This window comes from Mustela lutreola, chromosome 1 (assembly GCF_030435805.1).
Source record: "Mustela lutreola isolate mMusLut2 chromosome 1, mMusLut2.pri, whole genome shotgun sequence".
NCBI lineage: Eukaryota > Metazoa > Chordata > Mammalia > Carnivora > Mustelidae > Mustela > Mustela lutreola.
Window position 1 is genome coordinate 97,569,310 of NC_081290.1, and position 21,357 is coordinate 97,590,666.

Here is a 21,357-nt window from a genome sequence, read left to right on the forward strand (position 1 = left end):
ATTTATAAATTCCATATTTGCAAATTCACCTATGTAACATCAAAATTAATAATCCCCATGCTTTTGTAATCAACAAATGCATATTCCCAGTGGAGGTAGAACATGGTGATGCTCTGCCTTCTCGTTTCAGTTCTCATACTGTCCTCTTTACAGACTATTGAGGACCATATTTTTTGTATGTTTGTGCTTCTTTGTTGGTGATTCCACTATTTAAAATGAACCCCCTGTGTGGTGTTGGAAGTGCTGTCTAATGTTCCTTGTCCCAAGGAGGCTGAAGCAAGCCTTAGGGAGAAAATGAGTGTGTTAGACAGACTTCAGGTATGACTTATAGTGCTGCTGGCCTTGAGTTCAAAGTTAATGAATCAATAATATATATTAAAATAAGTTGTCAAACAGACACATGAAACAAGGTTATTTACTGATTGGTTTATGAAAATATGACTAAAAGCTTATAGGAATCTCTCTATTCCCCCTGAGAGTAATGTTGCAGTTGGTATTCACTAATTCAGCACTTATGGCAACTTTATAGGACATAACTACCATAAATAATGGGAATCAAAATTTTTTTTTACATGGTTATGAAATTACCTATAGTCTTTTTTTTTCCTCCAAAGTAAACCGTAACTACTTCCAAGACTGATTCGGATTTATGTATCTTTCTTACACCCTTAAGCTATTTATATGTGATAGTTAAAATATATGGCCAAGTAACAGCAGGAATAAAACTCCAAATGGTAAGGAATAGCACTATAAAACAAGACGATGTTCAAGTAAAGCAAACTCAAAATATGACACAAAAGAGGAAAAGACTGGTTAGTAAAAATGAAAGCAAACAAAAAACACCTTAGGAAAATACATGGAACCATAATCTTTTGTTTGTTTGTTTGTTTTTTGTTAAAGGTTTTATTTATTTGATAGACACAGACCACAAGTAGGCAGAGAGGCAGGCAGAGAGGAGAAAACAGGCTCCCCATTGAGCAGAGAGCCAGGACCCTGGGATCATGACCTGAGCCAAAGGCAGAGACTTTAACCCACTGAGCCCCCCAGTTGCCCCATGGAACCATATTCTTTTAAAAAGCAGTGTGATGCTGGGATGAACCGTAATAAAGACTGAAGGAGCTCTTACATTTAGCACTTCTGAAGTTTAGAAACTTTAAAAATACTATATTAAGTGTTTGCTTATACTAGTTCTAAAAAATACATGGAATTAAAGTAACCCTTGAAATGGGAAAAAAACTAGGTTCTAGGAAACATTAAAATATTTGGCAGAAATTTTACTGGGAAACAAAAGGTCAAGTTTTCCAGTGTGTTCTACCAGATGATAATAAACATGTACTATTGTTTTTAAAAAGGATTTACACCCAAATTAATTTGGGAAATGCTAAGTTAAATAGGTTTAAATAATTTTCTTAACAGTTTCTTTAATAGTTCTTAGAAGCTTTAATGTGCTAATTTACATTCTGAGACAAGTATTCTTCCATACACACTGTGGGAAACGCTGGGCTAAAGAATAATTTAAATTTGCTTGATACGTTTTCCTCTTTCATTAGGAAATAAAAGTGATAAAAAGTCAGAGCTTGCAGTGTTCTTCCAGTAGAACTCATTTTGGAGTTGTATAGAACAGGCCCAATGGGGACTAAGTAACTTGTACAAATTCATACAATTAGTTTAGTTAAGTTGAAACTTAGCTCATAGACTAAAACTCTTCTAACTACAACCAGGGCATCAGAAATACACACTACATTTCATAATTCTAAACCATACTTTCTCCCTATTTTCATATATCTGTACTTGAAATGCATCTTATATTTCAGTTTAGATGAGATGAAATAACATCAACAAAAAGAACCAACAAAAAGAATAACTTAAAAAATATAATGACTAAGGTCAGAAAGTGATTGTAGAATGGACATGTATAAATTCCGCCCTGAGAAATCTATGAAAACTATGGTTAAAGAATGTATCTACCCTGGATTGCTGAGGAATTTTACTTACCTAATGTCAAGAGGTTAGAAATAGCTCTTTTTAAAGTTGCTGGAGTTCTACAGCATGCTTTAAAATATATTTTATATATTTATATAATATATATTTTCTATATAAAATATTAAAATCATATTTTAAGTATGTCTACATACATACATTACATATATAGAATACATGAAACTAATAAATAAAACTATATACATATCATATATATAGCATTATATACATTATATTAAGAAAATTATGAATTATATACTAATATAAATTAGTAAAAGGACATAGTAAAGGACTAAAAAGACAAAATAAAAACCAAAAGATAAAAATTCTAAAATATAGAGAGTAAAATAAACATTTCAAAAATAATTGCTAGAATTAATGAGATGACTCATGAGAACAAATATGGGTTTTGTACTATTGTGGAAATACTTACTTCATCACTTTCTACTAGATTCTCAAACTGAAAGAATAAGAAAGTAAGTGTTAGAAGGAATATTTGTATAAGGTACATATCTCAGAAAAAACTGTCACTTTTTTTCACCTTTCTATTTTTAGGATATTTGAGTCATGTGCCCCTTTATACATGAGTTCATTTGATATATCCAATAATCCAGTAAGCATATACTATTATTTATGATTTTATGTGGAAAAAAAGGAGAATTACAGCAATTTTCTTCATCAATCAGAAACTTTTTAAAATTTACAAACTAAAACTTTCACCCTTTCACCTGAATTATTTCATATGGGTTTTTTAAACCCACACTACCAGTTTCCATTTGAGCTCCGAACAAATGAAATGTCGTAAGGAGAATTTACTCAAGAAACAGGGACTTCAAAGATACCCAAATAAGAATTTATCTTATAATGTTTATATTTATTCATCTACGCATTCATTTAACTATTTACTGAATATCTACCAGATCGTCGTCACTACTCCCAAATACAGTGTCTTTCTGCATAAAAGAATGTAAACAATTAGATGATGATGTGATAAACAGGAGTATGTCAAATGATTGGATGAAAGTCATTACTACTAAATTATGTTACAAATATATGTACATTTTAAGTATAAATAATTTGCTAAATAACCACTGAAAGAAAAAAGCTTTATTGTTAACATTGCTTTATTACTTAAAGATCAAGAAAACAATGAATTCAAAAGGTTTAGAAAGACAAGAATTTAAAGAGATGGCAAAAATTTTTCAAATCATCTTGAGCTTTTTTTATTTGAGATTAAAAAAAAATCTAATTTCTGATTTATATGCTTCTTTATTTAATATAGAAGGCAGTAAAGTACAGTGTTCAACCTTTGAAGCCAGGCAGATTGGGACTAGAATTAGGTTCTGCCACGTAAGGGGCTGTGTAACAAAGCCTAACTTCTTCATCACCTGTCTAACTAAGCCTCTGATTCTCATCCCTAAAATGGGATGACTGCCACCTGTTCAATGCAACTGTATCAAGAATTATGTTGATGACATTTATAACCTATATGGTGAAGTAGGTAATACACAGCAGGAGCTGACTAGATTCTATTATCATATTTTATATACACAGAATAAGCAACTCAGTGACTCAAATCGTAAAGTTGCTTAAAATTAGCTTTCTGCTTTGATCCTGCTACACCTCTCTCCTGGGCAGGCCAACTGTCTATCTCTAGAATCACTGCCTATTGAGTCATTATAACTGCAAGAAGAGTACCCCCTCTCTGAATTGTGTAGAGTGAAAAAGAAAAAAAAAAACACCACTTCTCAAGTAGAAACAGCAATTCTATTGGAAGAACAAACCCTTAATCCACAAACTTTTCTCTATTCACCCCTCCTTTCATCACCCCAATTCCTTCCCTCTTCGCTAGCATCAATAATACTGAAATATATAAAGTCCATACTAAATTTAATGAAAAGAAAAATGTCCCTCCTGTCCTCCTGAAGGTATTTTTATCCAATCAGATTCATGACGCTACTCACCTCTATAGTTAAGTGCTCACCTCTTGAGCATGTTCTAAAATACTTGGATCTGGGAAGAAAAACAGAAAAACTTTACAAAACTATAATTAATCCCAAAACTGAGCCAATACAGTAGCATAAAAACATTTCCATAAAAACATTTTTGAGAGTTTCAAACTAAGTTATGAGTTTATAAGTATTCAACCAATATTTTCCCACTAATCCTAATATTTACTAAACCTATAATAATAAATTTGTTGTATTTACTACACAGAACAGAATATAATTAAGTTTTAAAATGTATCTCATTATTTTTACTGCATCAAGGAAAGCATCATGTTAAAATACCAATGTGTTAAATAATGCATAAGAGTATGTTTCCAATTTTCTTAAACATTTGCAAAACAATAAAAATCTGAAAATATATATGCCAATATGCTAAGAATGGTTATCTCCAGATGCTGGGATCCCATGTTTATATAAAGCTAGGTGCTTTCTATTCTTTCCATGTCCATACAAATTTTAATCATTCTCTTCCATGCCTATTAGTGAAATTTACATGTAATCAAATGAGAACCTTTGTTATAGCTGCTCCAAAGATATGTATGCACTCTATTAACTATATATCCTCTATTATAGTATGAAAGTTGGTTGTAGGGCAGAAGCACCCAAATTTCTTTTGTACTAGAAGTGCCAGGAGACTATAAGACTTTAACTTAAAATGTGATTCCTGTTATACTGCTTAAATTAATGGAAGGACTTCCATGCTCCGACAGAGATCAAAAGTCACATATGAGGGTTCCTGATGTGTCAGGATCCTTGGACAGGAAGTACCCCCTTAAGAGATCAGAAGAATCCTGGATTAGGACAGTTCAGAATGCTTTGTGAGTTTTATGTGTATATGTTTGTATGGAGGGGCATATAGGTTTACTGAAAGAGAATGTTATATTATCATGATTAAATTTTTATTATTATAAAGAACAGAAAGAACAATGAAATCACAGGCCCCATTTTTAGTACAATCTTTATTTGCTAACAAATGCAAAACAGTTTTATTGCCCATTAAGAGATCATTAATAAAAACAAGAGGATTCGGCAATGTCATTTCCCAGATTTAATAATTTATAGAACATATCTAGTATTAAAAAAATACCCTTAATTCTCTAAGCATCTAGTTGTCCCATTATTCTATTTTCCCTATTTCTGAGACAAAAACAGAAATGAGTTGAGCTTTTGAATAGCACTGTGTTCTAGCATTTGGATTCATGCTTAAAATACAGTATGCTCTCTCCTATAACCACTACACTCTTTCCTGAATGAAGAAGTTGTCTCTGATTAGTCAATTTTTCCCTCCAGATTTACTGAGTGATATAGCTGGATAATGAAATAAAATTCAGTAATACTAAGTATCTCAGTATAAACCATCAGTGTGACTTTACTGCTGAAGCAAAACCTAAAGCTGAGTGGTACATTGTCCAAACCAAAGGAAGTAACTACTGCACTACACTATATTAGATGGCAGAGCACTATGTTCTATTCCAATTATACACAGATACATGACTAAACTTAGAATTCCAAGGTGTTGGCTGTGGTAAATGTCTCACTTTTCTGTCCCTTTATTAACATCTAACTATAGTGAGGATGATCATGCTCTTGCATGACTGACTTTCTGATTATCTGGCCAATCGAGACCATAGCCAACCCCCAGACCTCATTTGATTGATTCAGGGTTATACAGAAACTGAACAGACAGACAGTATTTTCCTCAGAGCTCTAGGGTGGTGCTAGGAGTTAAGCTTCTGAAAATCTGCAAAGAGAGGACTGAAATCAATCAAATGAATGTTCTGACATTGCTGAAGTCATCCCTAATAATCAGTTACATCCCCAATCTTCCCATGATCGGGCAGTAGATAAGAAACCTAGTATTCTTAAAAGAAATTCTACCTTTTGCCCAAGATTGTTTGATCTAGATTTCCATCTCACAGCCAAAGTCCCGACTAATAAATAAACATGAGTCTATATAATAGAATGGCAAAAGAGCAAATTAGTAGGAAAAAACCTACTAAAACCAAAACAATGAAAATGGAAGATAAACAGAAAAGCAAAATATGTGAAAAAAAATTTAAGCTTTCCTTTTTTAGATAGATTAGATTGTGACCTTATTATTCACAAAGGGCATATATTGGCTACTAGTATCATAAATGCCAAGATTATATTAATAGATTAAAGTAAATACTCAATTTGGCTTTATCCTGGGATTTATCTGAAAGGAAGTCGAGAAATATTGTGATACACATTTTAAAAGTAATTGGAAAGCCAGCTGTTTGAAAGCAGCATTTTAGATTTCACAGAGCTCTCCATTACTTAAGCAGTAATGAAAGAAATTAAAACTAAAATCTTTTCATATTATTGGATCCTTAAAATCCTAATACATTTGGAATATAACTATCTCAGTGTTTCCTGTAATAAACTGCCCTGATATTTTGTATTTTCTACCTCACAGTTTTATTCTAAAGTAAGGAGCGAGACTCCTGGCAATCCTCCTCTACTTCTGGGTATAGATGAGAATACAAGTGAAAGGTAAGTAGAACAACGGGGGTGGGGGGGTGTAGGGAGTACTTGTTTATTAAATGTGGCCTCAAGCGTTTACATTTTTATTTCATAAATATTTATTGAATACCTAACTAAGTGCCTGGCACAGCTCTAAAGTGCTGGCAATATGACTGTCAATAAAACAGGCAAAGAACCTGCCGCCTTGCAGCTAACGTTCTTGGGAATGAATAACTGTAAGTACATAAATGATCAGGTGGTGAGAAATGCTATGAAAAAATAAATACCTCAGAGTACGCAAAGACAGCAACCAGGAGAGGGAGGTTATTTTACATAGGGTGGTCAGGGCAAGTCTTTCTGTTAAAGAAAAACTGGAACAAAGACTCCTAAGGCTATGACAAAGCCAGCCAGCTAGATAAATGGAGGAAAAGAATTCTGAGCAGAAGAAAGACAAACAAAAGCTCGGAGGCAAAATTGTGCTTGGCATACTCTAAATGAGCAGGGGCCCTGAATGGCTGGAATAGAGGAGAAAGAGATAGGGCCTGGGAAACAGCCAGGGTCTTTGGTCCTTTCTTGGCCATGGAGAGGGTTTTGGAGTTTCTTCTCAGTAGGTGAGAATTCACAAAAGATATTTTGGTCTTTGGCATTCACCTTTTTTTTTTTTTTTTTTTTTTTAGCTTTTATTATGAAAATTTTGAAATATACAATAAAGTAGAGAGGAAAGCATCATAAACCTCCTCGTACCCATCACCCTACTTAAAAAATTACCATTTTTCTACTATTACTACAACTCCCTTCTTTTGTTTTGGTAGAGTATCTTAAAGCAAATCCCAGACATGTATGTTATCTTACCCTTACCTCAGTTACTACCTCTATTTGTTAAGAACATTTTTGTCAACCTAACCATATTACCACCTAACAAAATTAAAAATCGAATCTTAACATCCCCTAATAGCCAGTCTATATTTCAACCTCCCTATCTTTTTATAAATGATTTGGTCAAATCAGATTTCCAACAAGGTCTACCTACTGCATTTGCTTGTTAGGCCCCGTCTAAGTCTCTTTTGAAGTCTGTAACAGCCCTCCTTACTGTGCCATAACCTTTCTTCATGCCCCAATTTCTTGGAGAAATTGTGTCATTTGTCCTGTAGAATTCCTTACTTCTTAGGTTTGGCTGACTTTTTTCCTCTTGGTGTTGTTTGCCTCCTCTATTCTCTGTATTTCCTATGTACCGACAATTTGATTTAAATTGAGGGCAGTTTTTTAGGACAAGAACCCTTCCTATGCGGTACCTGCTACTGAACCAAATTATGAGGGATTTTATTTTGTCTGCCTTACTTTTACTGACTCCAAGAATGATTCATAGGTTCAGGTATCGTCAGCCTAATTCATCTATTATAAAGCTTCCCATCAACATTTTACCAAATGGTTTCAGCATCCACTACTAATCACTGCTTAGCTCCATTATTTCATAAGAAGGTACAAAATCATAACTTTAAACCTACCATTCTTTAAGAATTTATTAGCTGTATAAGCATTTCACTGGAAGATCCTAAACAGATGATCTGATATAAGTTTTAAGAGGACAATTAGGAATCTTTTGTAATAGCACAACAGAGAAATGATGGTAGCTTGGATGGATCATCAAGTTGAAGTCCTAAGAAGCAGTTCTGAAGAAAAGACTGACAGAATTTGCTAATGAATTAGTTGTAGGAATGTATGTAAAAAGGAAGAATCTCCTAAGTTTTTGTCCCGAACAACCAGAAGAATGAGAAGATGCCATTTACTGAGATGAAAAAAGCTAGGAAAGGAGAGGCCTGGTGTTTTTAGATGCCTTAAGCTTGACATCCACACATAGTTAGAGTTCTCTAGAACTCTAGATGAGAGTTCGCTATTCAAATTCCAAGCCTAGCACATTAAGATAAACATCAGGAAATTCATCTTTGTTTTGTTTTCCTATCTCAAGGAAGGTTTCCTATAAACAAAGATGCAATGCCAGCAATTTTTCCTCTCCCATACATCTGCTTCATGTTATTACTAATGCATACACATGGCTATTATTTTTAAGAATTTTACTTCCAATGTCTATATGGAGATACAGACATATAGCTTATTCCTGGGAAAGAGAGGAAGAATGAGTTATTTCCCCAAAAGTGAAATACCAAAAAACAAGAGTTAAAACTATAAAAGCAATATACCATTAATGCACCTGCTATCTTGACAAACTAAATTACCTTAAAGAAACAGAATAGCCTTTGGGTTTTGAGACTTAAACAGAAGTAGTTAACATCTAAAAGAAGCATATGTTAAAGTAGAGGAAATGGAAGTACAGGAAACAGAAACAAATGTTAGCAGAGTTAATCCAAAGCCTGAATGTAGAGGAGTCCCTGGTCCAAGGAACTGATAGGTCTGGCTCCAGTGGTAGGTTGTGCTCCCGGATAACAGGTTATTTGAACTGCCTAACTTTTTCGAAATCTGTACTCACTAAGAGCTTCCACCCCATTATTCTTTACTCACAGTGAAAGAATGTCTTTATCTGAAGATAAAAGTACTATGCAGTTCCTGGACAGTTATATCTCATACTTTTAATTACCAAATATGCCTTCTGGTTTTCTCTGTTTGATCCAATAAAGCTGAGGGCAAGAGCCTGGGACAAGGAGAAATCACCAAGGTGATTGTTCAAACAAAATTGCTGTGTGTTAATGAAACAACAAAGCTAGCCATAGGAAAAAAATCACAGGACTTGTTTTATCCAGGCCTTCCAAGTCCTGTGCAGTAATATTTCATTATAGTACATAGGTCCTAGTTGATAATATTTTCCTCAAAAATGAAGTTTTAGTTGTATATAAATGGCACCATTAAAAAAGAACAGAGGAAAATGAGAGAAAAAAGAAACTGGATCAGTTTAAAACCAGATTCGATATCAACTAATTAAACTACATTTATAACAACATTTGATCAAAGTTAAATATTAGAAGATAAACAAAATGATTAAAAGTAGTAATCTGGGTGGCTCCGTCAGTTAAGTGGCTGCCTCAGGTCATGATCCCAGTGTCCTGGTATCGAGTACCACATCGGGCTCCCTGCTCAGCAGAGAGCCTGCTTCTGCCTCTCCCCCTGCCTGCTGCTCTGCCTACTTGTACTCTCTCTCTCTCAAATAAATAAAAATAAAATCTTAAAAAAAAAAAAGTAGCAATGTCTATTCTAAAGGCCTGATTCTTGATTACTGTTACTTGGTTTAGAGAAATAGCACTTTGCTTTCTTCAATTTGAAAAAAAATGCTTTATTGACTTGAAGCTTCCTGGTACACATAATGTTACAAAAACCAAAGTATAACAAGCTATTACTGTAATGGAGATCAAACAGCAATTTACATTTATTCAGTACCTACAACAGGCTATTATAATGTATTATGGACTTAGGGTTTTTTTTTTTAAATGAACTTAGTTTTTATATGTATTTTTATATACATTTCCTCTCCACAATAATTCTACGAGATATTATCATCTTATGGATCTGAACTGTTCAATATGATAGCCATTAGCCAGGTGTGGCTATTGAGCAGTTAAAATGTGGCTAGTCTGAATTAAGAATTCAGTCTGACTTATTTGTGGAGCATAACAAATAGCATGGAGGACAAGGGGAGATGGAGAGAAGAAGGGAGTTGAGGGAAATTGGAAGGGGAGGTGAATCATGAGAGACTATGGACTCTGAAAAACAATCTGAGGGTTTTGAAGGGGCGGGGAGTGGGAGGTTGGGGGAACCAGGTGGTGGGTATTAGAGAGGGCACGGATTGCATGGAGCACTGGGTGTGGTACAAAAAACAATGAATACTCTTATGCTGAAAAAATAAATAAATTAAAAGAAAAAAAAGAATTCAGCCTGAATATTTCAAATAGATACTGGATTTTTGAAGACTTAGTACCAAACAAAAAAAACCAAACCAAACCAAAACAAAATCAAAAATAAAATGATCTAACTCCAATAACTAAGCTCTTTTCAACATATATCCATGAGCAAACACAAACATCTTTTAGATCTTCCTCAATTCCTCCTCCAAGTTCAACTGATCATATTCTTCAGTTGAAAACACTGATGTGCATGTTCCAATACTGTGTGCAGCTGAGAATCTAAACGTATGCTGATTTTATACATAACACTGCTTACAATATATGCTTTTAGCATTCATAAAGCATTTGTTCTATTATTCATAAAAAGTTCTTCACTAAATATTAGGAGTAAATAAACCTGCTGACACTTAAAATTATAAGAAAATCAGGTCTAATACTTTCATTAACTTCTTAAGAATCTAAAAATAAAGAATAGCCATCCTACTTTTGTAGACCTATTGTTAGCATATAAATGGGTCATGTTGTACAAAGTTCCCTAATGTCACTAAAAAATTTGAAGTAAATCAGTAGAAAACAATTTAAGATTTTTCATTATGCAAATATAACTGCTTAAAAATAAAAATAGGCAGCTAAAAACCATATTATCTGCTTTCATATTTGTAACCCTTGACTAAAGCTATTGAATCTCAAAGAATCTTAATTTGATTCATTTATAATAACAAAACTCCAAGAGAGAACTCCCAAGCTTATACAGACCAGAGATTTTTGGAGGAATGAATGTTGGAAGTATCAGAGAAAACAACATGAGAAAATGGCAACAGTAAATCTAGGAATGGCATCCATTCCTACCTTGGGAAAAAATCAATTATTAAGTTATTATTACTGACAGGAAACTGAAGTACACCTCTGAGAGCTGAAATAAGAAAAGGAAAAAAAGTGAGTCCCTGAAATAGACACAATACACAAAAATACCTCCAATAATACATAATTTAGTTCTAACAACTGTTTTAATAATCTGCCATTCTTTTTTTTTTAATTTTTTATTTTTTATAAACATATATTTTTATCCCCAGGGGTACAGGTCTGTGAATCACCAGGTTTACACACTTCACAGCACTCACCAAAGCACATACCCTCGCCAATGTCCATAATCCCACCCCCTTCTCCCAAACCCCCTCCCCGCAGCAACCCTCAGTTTGTTTTGTGAGATTAAGAGTCACTTATGGTTTGCCTCCCTCCCAATGCCATCTTGTTTCAATAATCTGCCATTCTTATACTTTGGCATGTAACAGTCACCTTCTTAAAAAATGAAGATTTCTGAGCTCCCCATCAGGTTGATTTCCAGAGCCTAGGTATTATATTCTGTTCTACTCATCTATTTATCTAGCCTTGGACCATTCAACAGGGTTTTGGTTATTAGGACATAACTGATAAGGCAAGTTGCCTTCCTCAAAACTTGCAGGCTATTTTTGGTTTCTTTGTTCTTTCATAAAATTTGTTGGAATCAGTTTGTTAAGTTCAGTGCAACTGCTGGAATTGCACTCAATTCTCATCTTTCTATCCATAAACATGTCACTATCCTCCATCTGTTTTTTGTTTTTAAATGCTATTTTGATTTCACACATCTACTACTGACTTATTCCTAGTTTATTTTTCACTGCTAACATGGAAAATAATTTTTAAAATATGTATTATTTGTTGCTAGAATATAGGAATACAATAAAATTTTAGTGTAAATATTAGACAGCATTCACATTAACAGATAAGGAAAAATATCTGACAACACCAGGTGTTAGGAAGTAGAACAATGTAAACCACTGTTGGTAAAAGTATAAGCTGGTAAAATTACTTTGAAAAGTTTGATATTTTCCATTAAGTTTGAAGATATATGTCAGCTATGACAAAGCTATTCCATTCCTGGGTATAGGTACCTAAAGAATCTCTCATACACACATACAAAGAGTCATTTATAAGAATGTTAACTGAAGTAGTAATAGCAAAAAAACCTCAAGATAATCTACATGCTCATCAACAAGAGAATGGATAAATTAATGATAGCCTATTTATACAATGACATACTACACAGGAGCATAAATGAATGAATGAACCAGAACTGCATGTCTGAAAGTGGAAATTCTGAATAAATACTCCAGGTAAAATCAATACCCTCAGTCAAAGAACTAATCCATCAATGTTTACTATATTCAGAATGACTACAGGGGAATAAAAACACCACTTTTCCCTTCAAGCTGGGAGTAAACTTAGGTCCACATAAGAAGCTGCTCCTCCAAGTGTCAGGAACCATGTGACTCCTAGAGAAATGAGTAGAGATAAATGCTTAAAGAATAAGGGAATACATGAATAAAGTTTGCAATTAAATTTGAGTCTAGGTACTATAGTGGAGTCAGTGAGAGAAATTGATAGATTAAAAAACATTTAGAACATGAAAATCATCTGGATGGGGAATGGATTGGAAAAATGGTATGATGGAGAGGAGATCAGAATCTTAATAGGGACATAGTATGAAAGCAGGAGTCAAGAATGTGTGAGAGGAAAGAAAAAAAATATGGCAAATCCAAGGTATGAGACTTAAATGCCAGGGGTGAAAATAAAGAACTAAGTGATATGAGAAGCTAGAAGAGTCCGCTAGGAATACACAGTATCACAAAAAGTAAAGCTTAACTGTAAAGAAAATGATTAAAGTCACAACATGTGTGCATTTAATTTTTATGAATTCAGCCATAAGCCTTGAAGGTAAAGGGGAAGTTTGAAATAATGTGGGCAACAATCCACTGTTCTATTTAAGATCATATATCTTCAGCTGTATAATTATGGTGAAAACTGAGCTGCTGAAAAAAAGTGGCTCCAAAAACAATGACTTAAAGAAAATAGTAGGTTATTTTTCTTCTCCCATAACCGTCTAGAACTCCCCAAAGTCATCTATGGACATTCATTTGTACATAATACTTATATCCCTTATGTCTCTAAACAAAGTTTCTGTATATTTATTCTACTACTGCCAAAAAAGTGAAAGTGGACTCAAACATGTAAAGGATATTAAAGAGGGAGAAAAGATAAGCTAACATACTCTGAATGATGGTGGCACATAAAAAACAGACAAGTGGGACACCTGGGTGGCTCAGTTGCTTAAACTTTGGATTCTTGATTTCAACTCAGGTCATGATCTTCAGAGCTATGGGATCAAGGTCTGCGATAGCCCCACACTCAGCAGGGAGTCTGTTTGAGCTTCTCTGTCCATCTCCCTCTCCCCTCCCCACTGAGGGCTCGCTCTCTTTCTCTAATAAATAAATCTTTTAAAAGAATTTGGGAGAGTTTAAAAGTAAATGTATTACACAAATGAAGATTCTTGTATAGATCTTTATCAATGTTATCAAAAGCAGATATCAACACAATCTTTTATTAATAAATCAGTCTCATAAAGAGTAGACCAAAAGTGCAGTTTTTTATGCTACTACATGTTATTTTGCACAGCAGATACTCTTTTACACCAAAGTGACTTAACTAAAAGATAACTGAAAATTTTTCACAAATCCTACATTGGCATTGTTCCTTTTTTTCATACACTTCTATATGTTAGAATAAAATAGCAAAGTCTTTCCTTACATCTTCTGTTTAACATTATAAATAAATAATGAAGAACCATGGTAAATTGTTTCAAAGTAGATTAAAAATTAAAAGCTTCCCAAGACTTTTTCTTCTGAACAGAAGATTGGAAAGGTTACAAATCAGTTGTCTCTCAGACTATTACAATAAAGATGATAGACACATCATTTTTCAATTATTATCAAATGCTTCAATGAAGGTTTAAGAATTCAAATCTCAAGGGATGATCCATCAATAGATTTTCCAGGTGGGGATAGTGTCAACATAGGTGATTTTTTTTTAATTTAAAGATTTTATTTGACAGAGAGAGCGTGTACAAGCAGGGGGAGAAGCAGACAGAGAGAAGCAGGCTCCTTGTTGAGCAGAGAACCTAATGCAGGACTCAATCTCAGGACCTTGGAATCATGACCTAAGCCACAGACAGATGCTTAACTGATTTTAAAATAAAGTAATAATATTTACTGTTTATTAAGTCCCTCATTAATGAGGGCAAATTTAGGAAGAATGGATGTTCAGAAAATTTATTTTATGCCTTGGAAAGGAAAGATGACAACTCTTTCTGTTACACATGTTTAAGACAGAAAACATGGGTTAAAAAGGTCACTGCCTTTTTTTTTTTTTTTTAAATTTTTAATGGCAATAGTTAACCTAGTGTTATTTTAATTTCAGGTATACAATATAGTTATTAAACAATTCCATACATCGCCCAGTGCCCATTAGGATAAGTGCCCTTAGGAATCCCCACCACCTAGGTCACCCATACCCCCACACCTCCCCTCTGGTAACCATGTTTGTTCTCTATAGTTAAAAGAGTCTGTTTCTTGCTTTGTCTTTTTTCCCCCTTTGCTTGTTTTTTATATTCCACATGAGTGAAATCTTACGGCATCTGCCTTTCTCGGACTGCCTTATTTCAATTACCATTATACTCTATAATCCCACACATATTGTTGCAAATAGAAAAATTACATTCTTTTATATGGCTGAATATATACACCACATCTTCTTTATCCATTCATCTATAGATGGACACTTGCACTGTTTCCACGACTTTGCTATAGTAAATAATGTTGCTATAAACATAGGGGCGCATATATCTCTTTGAATTAGTGTTTTTATATTTTTTTGAGTAGTTACCTAGTAGCGCTGGATTGTAGGGTAGTTCTATTTTTACCTTTTTAAGAAACTTCCACATTGTTTTTCTTGGTGGCTGCACCAGTTTGCATTCCCACCAACACTGCATGAGGGTTCCTTGTTCTCCACATCCTCACCAAACTGTTGCTTCTTGTGTTGTTGATTTTAGCCATTCTAATGGTGTGAGGTGATCTCTCATTGTAGTTTTGCAGTCTCAGTTTATTTTTGCTTTCTTTCTTCTATATGTGGATGTCCAATTTTCCCAGCATCATTTGTTGAAGAGACTGTCCTTTTCCCATTGGATATTCTTTCCTGTTTTGTCAATGATTAGTTGACCATAGAGCTGAAGGTCCATTTCTGGGGCCTCTATTCTGTTCCACGGATCTATATGTCTGTTTTGTGCCAGTACCATACTGTCCCCATGATTACAACTTTGTAATTTAACGTGAGGTCTGGAATTGTGATGCCCCCAGCTTTGCTTTTCAAGGTTGCGTTGGCTATTCAGGGCTTTTTATGGTTCCATACAAAGTTTAGGATTATTCGTTCTAGTTCTGTGAAAAATGCTGTTGGTCTTTTAATAGTGATGGCATTAAATGTGTAAATTGCTTTGGGTAGTAAAGCATTTTAACGATATTTGTTCTTCTAATCCATGAGCATAGAATATCTTTCCATTTCTTTGGTTCTTTTTTTTTAAATTTTTAAAATTATTTATTTTTCATAAACATATATTTTATCTCCAGGGGTACAGGTGTGTGAATCGTCAGGTTTACACACTTCACAGCACTCACCATAGCACATACCCTCCCCAATGTCCATAACCCCACCTTCCTTTTCAACCCCCCTTCCCCCCAGCAACCCTCAGTTTGTTTTGTGAGATTAAGAGTCACTTATGGTTTGTCTCCATCCCGATCCCATCTTGTTTCATTTATTCTTCTCCTACCCCCTTAACCCCCCATGTTGCATCTCCACTTCTCATATCAGGGAGATCATATGATAGTTGTCTTTCTCTGACTTATTTCGCTAAGCATGATACCCTCTAGTTCCATCCACGTTGTCACAAATGGCAAGATTTCGTTTCTTTTGATGGCTGCATAGTATTCCATTGTGTATATAAACCACATCTTCTTTATCCATTCATCTTCTTCTTGAATTTCTTTCACCAGTGCTTTATAGTTTTTAGAGTATAGGTCTTTCATACTTTATTATTTTTGGTGCAATTGTAAATGTTTTTCTTAATTTATCTTTTTGCTGCTTCATTATTAGTATACAGAAATGCACCAGATTTCTGTACATTGATTTTGTATCCCAAGACTTTACTGAATTCATTTATCTGTTCTAGCTTTTTGGTGAAGTCTTTAAGATTTTCTTTATATAGTATCATGTCATCTACAAATAGTGCAAGTTTTACTTCTTCCTTACCAATTTAGTCTTTTTAATACTTTTTATTGTCTGATTTCTGTGGCTATGACTTCCAGTACTATGTGGTATTGTCTTGTTCCTGACCATAGGGGAAAAGCTCTGTTTTCTCCAATGAGTATGTTATTTGTTGGGGTTTTTCATATATGGCCTTTATTAATATATATAACATATAATATTAACATACATAACATATATGAGGTATGTTCCCTCTCATTCTACTTTATTAAGGGTTTTTATCATGAATGGATGTTGTACTTTGTGAAATGCCTTTTCTGCATCTATGAAACGACCACATGGTTTTTATCCTTTCTCCCCTTGATGTGATACATCGTGACAATTGATTTCTGAATATTGAACCACCCTTGCAACCCAGGAATAAATCTCATGATTGTGGTGAATGATTTTTTTAATGTATTGTTGAATTCAGTTTGCTAGTATTTTGTTGAGGGCTTTTGCATCTATGTTAATCAGAGATACTAGTGTATAGTTCTCTTTTTTGGTGGCACCTTTGTCTGGTTTTGCTATCCTGTTAATGCTGGCCTCATAGAATGAATCTGTAAGTTTTTCTTCCTTTCTCTTTTTTTTTGGGCTAATTTGAGAAGCAATTTATGTGGTATATAGCATATTGGGGATATGGCAAGTGAAAGAATGGCAGAGAATACTTTCACTGATCTTCCCTGCCTATGCTGCCAAGTTCATGTGAGCAGGAAGTAAAATCTACAATTTTAAATTATATACTCTAAGACAAATATAATTAGAAAACACAATTAGTAAATGGTAAAATGGATATGGTTATCTTGTCGGGAGTTTGTTTGTTTGTTTGGAGAGACCATGCATGTGGAGGGTTGGGGGACAGATTGAGAGGGAGATAAAGAATCTGATGGGGCTCAATCCCACAACCCTGAGATCATGACCTGAGCCGAAATTAAGAGTCACATGCCCTTGTCAGGAGTTTATTTTTGTCAGGAGTTTATCTCTGATACTCTCCATGAAGGTATCATTTATCAAAAAAGTTAAGATATTAAGGTTTATGAATGAGTTAAGTTTTTTGAAATTAGAATAGATTCATTGTTTTTCCAATGCTATTCTCACTGATTTGTATTCTAAAATGATTTTCTGAACAAGAGAACAAAGAGTGAGATTACACTCTTCACCCCCAAACACAGAAGCTGCATAAAATCCCGAGTATATAAATGGATGTTATGTTGCACATCTGAATGCCATGGAACTTATCACTTAACTCTTTTTTTAATGTTTGGTAGAATTGCCCTGTGAAGCTGTCTGGTCCCTGGACTTTTGTTTTTTAGGAGTTTTATTTTATTACTGATTAATTTTTTTCCCTGGTAATTGGTCTGTTCAAATTCACAATTTCTTCCTGCTTCAGCTTTCGTAAATTAGACATTTCCAGAAATTTATCCATCTCTTCTGGCTTTGGGTAGAAATTTATCCATCTCTTCTGGCTTCACGCCCCAATTTGTTGGCATATAATTTTTCATAATATTCTCTTATAATTGTTTGTATTTCTGTTAATTCTCCTCTCTCATTTGTGATTTTGTTTGAGTCCTTTTTCTTGATAAGTCTAGCTAAAGGCCTATCAATTTTTTTGATTTTTTTCAAAGAACCATCTCTTGGTTTCAGTGATCTGTTCTTTTGTTATTGTTGTTAAGTTTCTACATCATTTATTTCTACAGATTTTTATTAATCCTTTGTGTTGGTTTGGGGTTTTGTTTGTTCTTTTTCTAGCTCCTTTAGGTGCAAGGTTAGGTTGCTTATTTGAGATTTTTCTTGCTTCTTGAGGTAGGCCTATATTACTATAAACTTCCCTCTTAGAACAGCTTTTGCTGCATCTCAGAGGTTTTGGACCGTCATGTTTTCATTTTCATTTGTTTCCATGTAATTTTTAAAATTTCTTCTTTGATTTCTTGCTTCGCTCATCCACTGTTTAGTAGCATGCTATTTAATCTTCACGTATTTATGGTCTTTCCAGACTTTTTCTTGTGGTTGATTTCTAGGTTTATAGCACTGTGTCCAAAAAGATGCATGGTATAAAGGTCACTGCTATTTAAAGGGGCCTGAATTAGAAGAAACTAGTAACCAGAAGAGGCCTTAGAAATCTTTTGGTTCTTTCTCATCCATCCTCTGTAATCTGTGTGCAGCATCTGAAATTGCTGACCACCTTCTTCTTTCAGAAACTGTTGCTACTTATGTATCTATGATATTGAACTTTCTAATTCTAAGTGAAGTTCCCTGGATTCCTGAATGACAGACATATATAGCTTTGTAGCTAAAATACAGAAGTGAATAAAAGCTGACCCATGTATCCAAGAGGCTTAGGATCTAATGGGGGTAGATACACAGGTAAATTAAAAACTACATTAACAACTCAGCACACTCTGAGTGGCATATGTTCAAATGAGGGGCATCAAAAATCAGATGGAGGAGGAATTAGCCAGGCCCCAAGTAGTGAGGAAAAAATGTTTCAGGGAGTAGTAGGTACCAAAAGCAAGGGGGAATGAGAAGAGCAAGATACATTTAAGAAACACACTCATTAATTCTGTGAACAAGTATTTATTGCCTAAATACTACATATTAGGCATATAACTTGGAGCTGAGTGTTCAATGGTCAGCAAAAACAAGCATGGACTGCTTCCCTTACACTGAAAGCAGAAAACAGATATTAATTAATCACACTATTTTAGGTATCATAAAAAACCTGAAGAAGTGCTCAAAAGAAAAGGAAGATGATTCCATAATGGTATGAGGACTTATCCCCTGAGAGTAGGAGGTGGTTTGGGAAGACTTCTGTGAGAAATAATCCTTGAGCTGGCATCTAAAGATGAGAGAAGTTACATAAGTAAAAAGAGAAGAAATGGATTCAAGGAAGAATGTGACACAGATGAGGGCCACCCCTTCCCCAAAAGGAAGGCAAGGAATAGATAATACAAAGCCTTGAAACCTAGTTAAAGATTTCAGTGTTTATTCTAAAAGTACAATAAGCCACTGAAGAATTTTAAGTTGTGTTTGTATTATGGATTTGCATGAGATTACTTTGACTCCAAAATACAAGACCAATTAAAATAGGTCAAGAATAGATGTGGGTACATGTGAGTAGTCTACTCACTCAGTCAACAAATATTTATTTAGTGCCTAATAATGGCAAGCACTATTGCTATACTGGAATTCATAGGAATAAACAAAAGTTTTTGACTTCATGAAATTTATACCATATTAAAGGGGAACAGACAACAGTTTACAAAGTCATGGAGTGGAAAGTGCTATGACGGACTAAAGCAGTGTCAGAAAATGATGAATGAGGAAGAGTGCTATTTTAACAGAGGTAAAATAGCATTAGCTTGGACTAATGTGGCAGGGGTGAGAGAAATGGGTAGGCTGAAAAACTAGGAGGTACAAAAAAAAATCTGGTTTTGGGGATGGACTAAGAAATGTGGGAACAGAGTTAAAAGATGCTCCTAGATTAGTGACAACATGCATGCTATGCTTTAAGGAAAGTATAGTACAAGAAGAGTCTAATTCAGTTTTGAATGACTCTAACATTCAATGACTGAAGTGATGAAAATGAACATTCACAGAAGATAGGGAAGACAGATCAACTTAAATCCACTACCCAGGGAGGCAGATAGAAAATATGGTAAGTATGAAATTACAGGAGTGAAGGGAGAGCCAACAGCAATAAATGCAGCTAAAAAATCATGTACAATAAGGATTACTAATATCCACTGGATTATGATGGCTGTTTTGATGTTATGCTGGTAGTGGGCAACAACGCCTGCAGCAGCAGGGATAATGAGCATTAGCTTGCCTTGAAGACTGAGTAAGAGGGGCGCCTGGGTGGCTCAGTGGACTGAAGCTTCTGCCTTCAGCTCAGGTCATGATCTTAGGGTCCTGGTCGAGGCCTGCATCAGGCTCTCTGCTCAGCAGGGAGCCTGCTTCCCTTCCTCTCTCTCTCTACCTGCCTCTCTGCCTACTTGTGACCTCTATCAAATAAATAAAACATTAAAAAAAAAAAAAAAAGAAACAAGAGAAGAATGTGTTTAAAAAAAAAAAAAAAGACTGAGTAAGAAGTGAGCAAATGGAGATACCAAGACAATTCTTTAGTTTGTTAAAGGGAAAGTAAGGTTTAGTGTTTCTTTTTGGTTTTCAGATTAGAAAGACATCAGCTCAAAAAGGTATCAGCAAGAGGGAAGAGCTACAAATATATAGAAGATGAAAGGATCTGTATGAAGGCAGGGAAGATGTAGAAGTTGGAAAGATGTAGAGGCCATTCAGAACCTTAACAGCCTGGATTTGGAGGGTGACTGAAAGGGAGGAGTTTAACATGATTCTCAGGTTCCTGGTTTAGGTGGCTATACATTGTTTACCACTCACAAGGTAGGGCACAAAGTAGCAGAAATGGTGGGTGCTTTACAAAAGAAAAAAAAATGAGGAAAGGCCTATGAGAAGGAAAGAAAGATGAGGATGGCTTTGTAAACTGATTTTGAAGTTATGTTTGATACCCAAATGGAAATACTGAGTGGGCAATATGATATTTCAGAGCTAACACTGACATGACCAGGCTCATTAGTATGCACATAATAGGTAAAGACATGTGTTTTCATGCCATTGCCCAGGAAAAGTACGTTAAAGAAGAAAAAAATATATTAAGGAAGAATAGAGTAAGGTTCAGAACACAGCTCTGGGAAGTCTTTAAGGTAAAATACAGAATACTCAGAAAATTCATATCCATTTAAATCTATTACAGTTTTCCTTCCTAATTTCTGAAATTTCAAAAGAAACATCTTAAACTTGAATATTTTTCAAAGCTGACAAAGATGTAGAAAAGTAAACTGAATCTTTCAATA

General features: G+C 34.5%; 1 protein-coding gene across 6 annotated transcripts in view; it reads right to left on the reverse strand.

The window, feature by feature from the left end:
- The window catches only part of AP1AR (adaptor related protein complex 1 associated regulatory protein), a 40,514-nt gene that overhangs the window by 12,874 nt on the left and 6,283 nt on the right, over positions 1–21,357 (reverse strand). For 4 of the 6 annotated variants that reach the window (XM_059170740.1, XM_059170781.1, XM_059170770.1 and 1 more), the window contains exons 2-3: positions 3,945–3,993; positions 2,414–2,440 (exon numbers count right to left, since the gene is read on the reverse strand). In XM_059170740.1, coding sequence (XP_059026723.1) covers positions 2,414–2,418 — 5 coding nt within the window. In that variant the 5' untranslated portion in view covers positions 2,419–2,440; positions 3,945–3,993. Of the gene's footprint in view, positions 1–2,413; positions 2,441–3,944; positions 3,994–11,173; positions 11,238–21,357 lie in introns of all 6 variants that reach the window. The other 2 variants (XM_059170748.1, XM_059170761.1) reach the window with 2 other exon arrangements.